The sequence below is a fragment of the Lineus longissimus genome, chromosome 13, assembly GCF_910592395.1.
Source record: "Lineus longissimus chromosome 13, tnLinLong1.2, whole genome shotgun sequence".
Classification (NCBI taxonomy): domain Eukaryota; kingdom Metazoa; phylum Nemertea; class Pilidiophora; order Heteronemertea; family Lineidae; genus Lineus; species Lineus longissimus.
Window position 1 is genome coordinate 2,113,441 of NC_088320.1, and position 9,811 is coordinate 2,123,251.

Sequence of the window (9,811 nt, forward strand, 5' to 3'; positions counted from 1 at the left end):
GCAAAATGAATAAAATAACAACAACAACTTATTCTTTCAGATATATAGTGTAATTATTCTACATAAACATGTACACGCTATGTACACAGCTAAATACAATTACCCCGAATAAGATTACAAAGCAACTCAAACATCAATCACACCGCAAAACACCCTGTCAACGCTTGTCTTCCAAGTCAACTAGAATAGAATTTTCTCACAATCTTCAAGATTACAAAGTGGCACTCAAATTAAGCCAAGTGTCATGAATGTCACAATTATATATATATGAAAACATTTGCACTGAAGAACTTAATATGACAAGATGTTCCCAGAGCGCCATCTCCCACTATAAAAGCAGTGTGGTTTTACACTACCAAACAGGAATGTGTGTAAATCTGATCAGTGTCATTTGTTTTTCGGGAGAAAGCTTAAGCAACTTCAAAACGTAAATTTAAGAAGATAATGCCAATATAAACTGAAATTTTTGGTGAATGAAACAGCTTACTATATGTACATGAATGAGTCGACAATAAGCGGATTCAAACAAAAATCTTAAAATAAAATAACATTGTACAAACATTTATAAGAAAAATTGACTACATAAGCATTAAAAAGACGAGACAAGTCTTTTTAATTTGGCACTTTTCACTTCAAGATAGTTTGTTTATAATTTGTAACACCAACATCCAACATGATCAAGGTCCTCAGTGGGATTGCCCCCCCCCCCCACTATTGGATCCCCGCCTGCAACCATGGCAACACAGATGAGTGGTCATGGAAGGACCCATGTTCATTAGCCATAGCAGAAGTTGCCAATTTTGCAACTTTTCCACTTTGATACAGTTCATAACATAAGAATATCCCCGAACCCACCCACTAAGTAATTCTCACTGCCACCCGTCCTAGAATATCCACCATTTTCAATAAATTTCAGATGTTTCCACCTCTCTTTAGAAAAATCCTTGGAGAGCACTGGTATCCTATGACATACAAGTACACACTGGGCCTATATGTTTTTTACCTTTGTGTAACTACTATGTACACCGATATATCATGCATAATTATTCATGTCGTGTAGAATGATGAATGTGAATTATCACTACATGATGGAATATGACATGTAGTCAGCATAGATGTGGCTTCCCCAAAAAAAACAGAAATTTTGCTTTTTTCAGAACTTTTCAATTCATATTTCATCTAAAACTATCTGAAAATACTAATTTACAAAAATCGAACCAAGCAGACCAAAGATGAGCCATTTGAAGCAAATACTGACTATCTTTCCAGCCATTTTAGACTTTATCGAGTTGTGCCATTCTTTTGAAACACACTATAGATGACAACTCAAACACATGATGGCATTATAATACGAGTGTGAAACAGTTATATTCAATATAGTGCATCTTATCTAGAATAATAATGTAAAGATATACACTGCCTATCACCTTAATTATATCACAATGTCCATGGATGCTACGACATCCTTTGTATTAGGCAAACACTTGCAGATGCCAATTATTGCATTCTTGGTATAATTTCTAGGTTATTTCATCAGTACAGCTGTAATCCGATCAGTTACCACAAACGGGCATTACGTGGTGAAAATTACCGGTAGGTTAATCGGAGGTAGCAACTCTGCACTTGCGTCTGGGTATCAGATCTGATATACCTCCTGCTAACACGATTATCTGGCCCTAGCTCCTCAGGTGTGACTCTCACCTTGCAAATCCCAAGCAAGAATTCGACCTCACAATCCTTTGATTTTTGAATCAAGAGACATTTTATTTCAATTTACATGTGCCCCTTTCAAACCTGAAACATCAAGTTCACCAAGAATCGGTGAATTTTTCACCTGATCTATTTATCCAACTGTCATAGTCCCTTTTAAGCACAGTCTTAACTTTTACGAGCAATCGTCTTGAGAATAGAGCGTCAATAGTCTTCTACTTAAATTACATGGTTTCAAAATGGGTCTGCACATGCTCCTCAAACTTGCTCATCGGGTAATCTAAGTCGTACTGCTTATTACAAACTGGGCAGACTGGGCCATAATGCGACTGAACATGATCTTCGAAGATCGCTTGTGGGTGGTCTGATGCAAACGTCGTGAAACAGACGGGGCAGATTTTCTGGGGGTCACCAGCGGCGTCTTGGAATCTGTCTTCATCTCCTTCAGGTTCCTCCAGCAAGGCATGGAGTGGTGCGCCGTCCTCGTCTGCAAGGAGAAATGATTATCATGACAGGATAAAATCAAACAGGAACTATAACATCAACCTGTGTGCACCAAAATCGTCCATTTTGTACAAATGCATGAAATTGTGTACATCGTTCACAGCAGGTGGTAGGCATTTTGACCGAGTACCACATTCTTGAGGACCAGGAAGTTTCTGTGTCACAGACCACTCACCATGTTGCTGTGGTGTAGCTGTGGCAGCTCGAATTGCTGCAAGCTTTGCCGATGGTAGGACCTCGGGTGTCATTGGGGGTGGTAAAGGCTTCAGAGGCGTATCAAGCCGAGTCACGGTTTCCACTTCTTCATCCAGTGGGAGTCTCTCGAGCGACTCACAGCTTCCACTCGCCCCTGTCTGGCCAAAGTTTGGATACGGCAGTTTGCCAGGTGCTGGGGCCTCAGGCAGAGTCTGATCTGTCTTCATAAGATGGGCGTATGGGTTCCCGTAGACGTAGATAGGCATGGGAGAGGCAGCAACTGGTCCAACGTTTGTGATGTACGGATTCGGGTAGATGTGCTCCAGCCGAGAGAATTCTGGTTTGGGCTGAAATAATTGGAAGGAGTGTCATTAAGATGAGAATGAGATTTGGAATGTACTTTTGAGTAGTCTGTAGTGCTATCTTTTGCTCTTCTGTGCAAAATAATCATACAGGATCTATCGCTCCTCGAGGATTGGAAGCTCATCTGGGTGCTGCACCTGGACAAAAAGCACAGAGAAAGACTGCCACTCATTTCACCTGTATTTGAATAGCCTCGCTTTCTCCTTTCCTCTTCTCTGACTTTAGTTTACCGATCTCTGTTCTCTGCTTCTCGATGGTCTCTTCGAGTGTGTGGACCCTCCTGTCATAGTCCGACTTCAAGTCGACCATCTGTTTCTGGGAGACCTCCAACTGGTCTTTGCACTTCTTGATCTCTTCACCATGTTGTTTGGTGAGAGCATCTCGCTTCTCTTTCTGCTCCTGTAATACAAAACGATGAGTTAGTCTGGAGGTCATGGTTAGATTCAGCTGGCCTTTCATACATTCCTTTGACAGAGCTGTGAAAAACCTTTGCAAAGAAAAGAAAACTGATGTCATTGATAAAGCTATTGGGTAGATGGTAAATTCCATATCAGATCCAGAGAACAGAATGTCAATTCAACATGGCAGCCACAACAGAAAACAATGGGAGAACATCACCCAAATGGCTCAGCAAGAGTCCTAATCTCTGATTGGTAATCTGTGTTACCTCCACAGACTATGCCTCCAGGCCTTTCAATTCCGTGGAGTCCTCTACACCCTGTATTTTTTTAGCCTAATTTGGGGACATGTTTTTTTGCTTTTTAGCTTAATTTGGGGACATTTCATCGCGCCAATTTGCCTCAACAGCGACGTCATAAATCAAAGTTAGTGACTGATATCACCACATACACCTGAAAAATCATAATTTTAGGGTATAACTATAAAATTAGGCCATTTGGATGAGATTTGGTTATGTTAGGGGTCAAAAAACGCTTTAGGGGGTCATACTATTAAAAAAAAAAAAAAAAAAAAAAAAAAAAACCTAATTTGCCGGGGGGAAATCCTGTACGGCCTACACCGTTATACGGTGTAGGAATCATGTAATTGACAGGCCTGGCCTCTTACCTGTAACATGTGCTTGTAGCGCTGTTTCCTTGCCAGACAGGCTTCAAAGTCTTTACCAAGGTCGTCAAGTTGGGCCTGCAGCTCGAAATCTACTGTTTCAAGATCGACCTGCGTGCAGCTCTCTCTTCTCGTTCCTGGAAAAATTGTAAAACTTACACGCTAGAATCATCTGAAGATGAAGGAACGAAGATGGCAATGGTTGGGCCATGTGCTCCGAATGCCTGCAAACGCATTGCCAAGGAGAGCACTCAAATGGACACCACAAGGGAGACGAAATAGAGGCAGACCAAGAGAGATCTGGCGGCGTTCCATGGCAAAGGAACTTCAAGAGAAGGGCCTAACGTGGGAGGCAGCCAGACAGCGAGCAGCCAACAGACTTGAGTGGAGGACCCTGGGGAACGCCCCATGTGCCACCTGGGGCACGAAGGGTCCTAAGTAAGTAAGTAAGTAAGAATCACCTGAAGATGGTTGAAATTGGACTAAATGGACACGTTGGGTCACTGCAATGAGGTTTGAGCTTTAGACAGAAATGAAGAACTACAAACTAGGCAACAATATTAATCACAGATTAAGCAGAAGTGTGCGTATTGTCAGTTTCCTCACCGAAAAACAGTAAGGGACACTTCATTGGCAAGAGGAGAATCTGGTAGCTTTGAATTGATGCATGGTGCAATAATCGTCATGACCCTGGCCGTGCCCCCTTGTCCCGAATGGATGACCACAACTTACGTTCTGGGGATGAATTTGCCGATGTCTGAACAAACTCCTTCTCTATCATACTGGGATGCTCTGGAGTGGAGGGTGGCGTCTTGGAGGCTGAAAAGCGGAGTACGAAACTCTTAAGTTTTTCAGATAGAAATATAGTGGATTTTTACATTCCTAATCCATGAAAATAACACCAGCAAGAAAGACAGCGATGACTTACAATGTTTCCTCATCTTCTTCAGCTCGTGTTGAAGTCGGCGACACTCCACATACTTCGTCCGGTACTCCTCCGCACCCATCGACAGCCGCTCTTTCAGATCGGCAATCTCCCGTCGGAGGTCGTGTTCAACCTGTTGTTGTAGCCGCTAAAACACAAACGAGACAAATTAGAACTAGCTGTCAAACATGCGGCTAGGGCTCTTGGCTGGTGACAAGACACCCTGGTTTGAACCGGTAGTCCATGCAAAACTTTAGACCTTAAAGGGAACTGAAACCGCCAAGCCAGTTCGTATGACCTCGTTTTCATTTCCTGCGTATAGGGTGATCAGAACGAGGCATGAATGAAACATGGCGCCTAGCTGTCAAACATTGAGTGACGTCACCACTATGGAATTTACAACGAAAACTCATGAATGAAAGATCGCATGACTCACGTGATTCTCACATGATTCTCAATAATAACAAATTGAACTGCGCATGCTCGGGCACTGGGGGCGGAGCTACAAATCTGAACTCGAATAGGAAGTCGGAAGTTTGACTTTCTCGGGCGGTGAAAGTCGAAAAGTTGAATAAATCGCTCAGCGGTTCCAGTTCCCTTTAATCAACCCAATCGGTACCAGTCAGAAGTGTTCAGGATCTTGGGCCGATTGAGCAGCTTACCCGAGTTACTCTGAAAGGTTTCAAGACACGCATGATAAACCACGGTTAAAGCGTAAAGGCCTTAAACATAGTAACCATCATACCATAAACTTTAACATTTTTAAACTCACTTGTGTCTTAATTGACTCCTCCATCTGTCCACGCAGATCGTCAGTCTGCTTCTTACCCCGCGCAAGCTTCTTCTCCAGATGTAGCTGGGCAGTCTTCAGGGCGTACAAGGCGCCATTTTCCTCCTCTGTGTGCAGCATTTCAGCCTCTTGACACTTTTCTTCAAGTTCTGAAACTTTCTCCTGTAGACTTGCTAACTTAGCAACAAGGATGTCGTTCTCCTGCAATAACAATGCCTAAATCTCAAGCTTTTTCATTTTCCAACTCTTCCCTTATCCATTTGACTTGAAGATGCACAGACTCTGGTGTCCTAAAACTTCATAAATAGCTCAATATACGTGTTTTTTTTCAGTGAATAAAGAGGGTTGGGACTATGTTACAAGACACTACAGCACCAAGTGTGTTTAATGAATAGAGCAACACGCACCTTTTGCAGTTTGACGATCTCACTCTTGAGTGTCGTAGTCTCCGTCTTGCTGTCCTCTTCTAGACGAGCAACCTGCGATTTCAAGTTGTGTGCCTCGGAGCGTGCTCTCTGAAAGACAAACCAAGAAAATTGGTTAGTTCTTGCTTTACAAACAAACATTAGACGACGTCTCTTCTTTCTTATGATGAGATTTGACCAATGAGTACAGTCACAGGACCTTGGACAGTGCAGCAGCGCATGGCTGGTGATGAAAACCCACGTGGCACACCCTCCATGTACTGTATACATCGTATACTGTAAATTGCCAAATATCACAAATAATACACCAGCTTTAGTACCTCGAGTGTCTGCGCCATCTTATCATGAGCTGCTCTCACCGCCAACACCTCTTCATTCAACATCTTCTTGCAGTGTTCTACTGCACACAGCTTGTCCTCCGAATTCTTCAATTTCTCATTCAAGTGTTGCATGTGTTCCTAAAATTTAGAGAAACAATTCATTGGCACGAAGTATTTCTGCTTCTGAATGAGTGACATGATGTTCTCACACGGCTCAGATAACTGAAACTTGTACTAGTGGTGTCTACTTATAGTTCACGGGAACTTCATCAATCTGATTCCTACCAGGCTGGTGTGACGCTTCTCAGATTGAAGCAGACTCTGAATCAGGCACAACAGAATGTCCTCCACAGAGCCCTGAAGTGCCCAGCCAGAAACATCAAACATTGCTCTTGCAAAATGTGACCGCAGAGAATGTGCCATGTTCTATGAGAACGCATACTGCATAAAGCTATCAAAAAGGTCAGGTAGCTAATGGCGTCAACCGACAGCAATAACTTCGAAGCAACACACTGCAAGTGCTACGACATTTACCAAGAAGAAAGCCAGCAGGAGAGACTGAATGTAGACATATGAATGAAGAAGGCAAGTTGAAGATTTCCTTCTGATATATCTATACGTAATCTCCCTATCAGGCAAAACTTTACCTTTTCGGTGTCTGCCACACACAACTGACGCGTCATCTTCCTCTTCTCTGCATCAAGCTGCGTCTCCAGCTGAGAGATCTTCTGGTCTTGTTTTATCTTTCCCTCGTCTTGCTCTTTGACGGTCTGTTTCAGGTTGTCGATTTCCTTCATGTAACTGTGGATGGTTCCCTCAGACGATGTGAAATGACTCTGTAGAGAACAAAAATATCCAGTATGAAGTCTATTTACTTTCAATTTGCTGATGAAAGTGACAGGTAATTGGAATAATGCGTTGCCAAGAGCCAGACTGTTGCAATAAGTCAGATATTATGGTGTCGTAACCTTTGATTTGAACGAAGTTTAAAATCAAGTCTTGAGAAAATTACCTTGTACAATTCCTTCTCTTCCTCCAGCATCTTCTGGCGGCCGGTCAGTGAATCTTTCTCACTTAACAAACATTTGATTTTATCTTGTAGAGCTTTGATGTAGATCTCATTCTCCTCAAGACGCTTTAGGATTTCATCCTTCTCCTGCAAGAAGACAAGGAACGACTATAGCAGGAAAAGCACAAGCTTCGCACACAGAGGAGACGACATCCATTTGGACAGCTCCTCTGCCTAAAACCTTGCCCACATACTGAGTCTGCGAATCCTTTACTTCTAGCACGAACTTCCAAATTGTGTCCATACCAGAGATGTAATGTAAGACACAAACCTTTGAAATGAACTTGATTTTCTCTCGGAGGGAATCCTGTGACTGCACCATATCTTTTGCCTCTGACGACATGATTTCTATCTTCTCTGTTAGCGCTTTAGTTTCCTTGCGAAGACTCTCACCGGTCTCCTTCTCTGAACACAACTGTTTTGACATTTCGGTCAGCTTCAGAAGGAGATCCTCTTGTCTTGTCTCCAATACTTGGCTGGCCTATTGAAGCACGAAAAGAGGAAATGAGTAATAGGTTGCCACAGCTTCAAGAACTTACATATTGCTTACAATATACAAAGTACGCAATGGATGGGGCTCACCTGATAGCTACAACTCATATCCTCCCATCTGCAAATATGAAAGTTTCAAGGCTGCCACAGAACAAGAAGAACATGCTCATATGAATAATACTGGGAATCAATCTACCTTCTCCAATTCCTCTTTCTTCGCCAATGCATGCGTTAGATCATTCTCCAGAGCGATAGTCCGTGACGTCACAACAAGCATGTCTGTCTCATCATCTTCTATTGTCACAAAGTCATCTGCACCAGGCTTTTTGAACTGGAATGGCGTGCTCGCACCACGCACGTTTCCACCACTTGTGACGTAGCAGAACTGGTAGAACTCGCCATCATCTTTTGGTAGACAGTGGGCTGGAAAAGATGAAAATCAGAAAAGGTTTATTCAGGGCACAGGCAGTAGTTGGTACAGTGATTCCTGTTTATCCTGGATCCACCGGTTTCTTAACATCAGTCAACTTCCTAAAGTAAGGCCATGGTCATACTTAGAAAGTGCCTTCAGTCTTTAACTTGCACACACCTACGTTCTAATCAGTTTGGATCTAGAGTTTTCAAAAGGTACATGTAAAACCTGTAGGTACCATTGAAAAGATCCAGTAGCAAGCACAGTGCGACATCAACAAGGTTGAATCTTTCTTAACGACAATTACCTTGGAATAAAACATTTCCATCAATCTCTCTTGAACTATTTGGATTGTTCGCGATGACAACCCAATGAAAGTATGAATAATCCCGTGTTGACTTCCAGCCTACTTTGTATAGACCAATCCAGTCACTCGTCGTTGGCTTCAGCGATGGCTGAATGGTGTATTTGCACACGACATGAGCATCTATTGGATAAGTCTCAGAAACCCCGTGAAAAACAACTTGAGCAAAGTTTGACTTCTCAAACTTTACTTCAGACGTTTCTGGGTTGACATCAACAGTGTCTAAAGAAGACATCTCTTGATATGCTTCACTTGATGATGATCTCAAACTGTGGTCTTGAACTTCTGAAACCAAGGAAGGAGAAAATATTCAAGTCACACGTTTTTTAAACGAATTGACACCGAGGTAGATAAGTTAGCCAGGTTTAACAGTCCCAACAGTGCTGCGAGTACATACTTACTACAGTATTAGGAGACCGAACAGTCACTCTTTTTCACAACCACTCATGACAGAGACGAACAATATGAATCAGTGTGCTTTGGAATTTGTGACATAACAGATATAATTCGAGTTAACTCATGATATCATGACAACTTTAGTCACACATGAACAAACAATAAGGTGCACTTTGGGAATCCCCATGATGATGATGACATGACTGAATCTCAAAATATTTTTACAGGACTGGGCCCTCACCCTAGCTCCTTTCTGCTACCAACTACAAATAAGTAGTGGGGCATTCGATAAGCCTAAGATCTTCACAAACTAACATCTAATTAATCTGTCGATATGAAACATATATCCGGTGTAGAACATGTCATGAATGTTATAAGTACTTATTTCCGCATTTATCTAAAAAAACAAGTCTCTGTCGCTCTGTCTGGATCTGAGAAGACGCAAACAAGAATGCATGTTTTAGGCACAATCATAAAAAATACTCGAACAATCACTTAGCCCACACAAAATTTAATACATCATTACTACCTAGAATGTCTAAATGAAGTTGATTTTGATCGCAATGAAGTTAAAATAGCATCCGAAAGTTGTCAACAAATCGAAACATGTCACAATCTTGATGATGTGTTTTGGTCTGATGTCATTTTACGGAAATTACCGAATCGAAAAAAATAATGCAATGACTTTAGTTATACATCAAATTTGAGAATAATGAAACTCAAATCCAATTAACTTTCAATACATTACTATTCATATTACGTTGTTGTATTATCTTTCACCTCA

At 41.9% G+C, this 9,811-nt stretch overlaps 1 protein-coding gene across 1 annotated transcript; it reads right to left on the bottom strand.

Moving 5' to 3' along the window:
• Positions 1-32: 32 nt before the first annotated feature.
• Positions 33-9,664, bottom strand: LOC135498465 (tax1-binding protein 1 homolog). Its single transcript, XM_064788739.1, has 15 exons — positions 9,557-9,664; positions 8,575-8,916; positions 8,052-8,278; positions 7,635-7,844; positions 7,307-7,450; positions 6,942-7,130; positions 6,295-6,432; positions 5,957-6,064; positions 5,532-5,750; positions 4,763-4,907; positions 4,567-4,653; positions 3,838-3,971; positions 2,950-3,171; positions 2,390-2,756; positions 33-2,197 (listed from the first exon to the last, which is right to left on the bottom strand). Exons 2-15 carry the CDS (start codon positions 8,864-8,866, stop codon positions 1,935-1,937), a joined length of 2,745 nt encoding a protein of 914 aa, XP_064644809.1. The 5' UTR covers positions 8,867-8,916; positions 9,557-9,664; the 3' UTR covers positions 33-1,934.
• Positions 9,665-9,811: the final 147 nt, after the last annotated feature.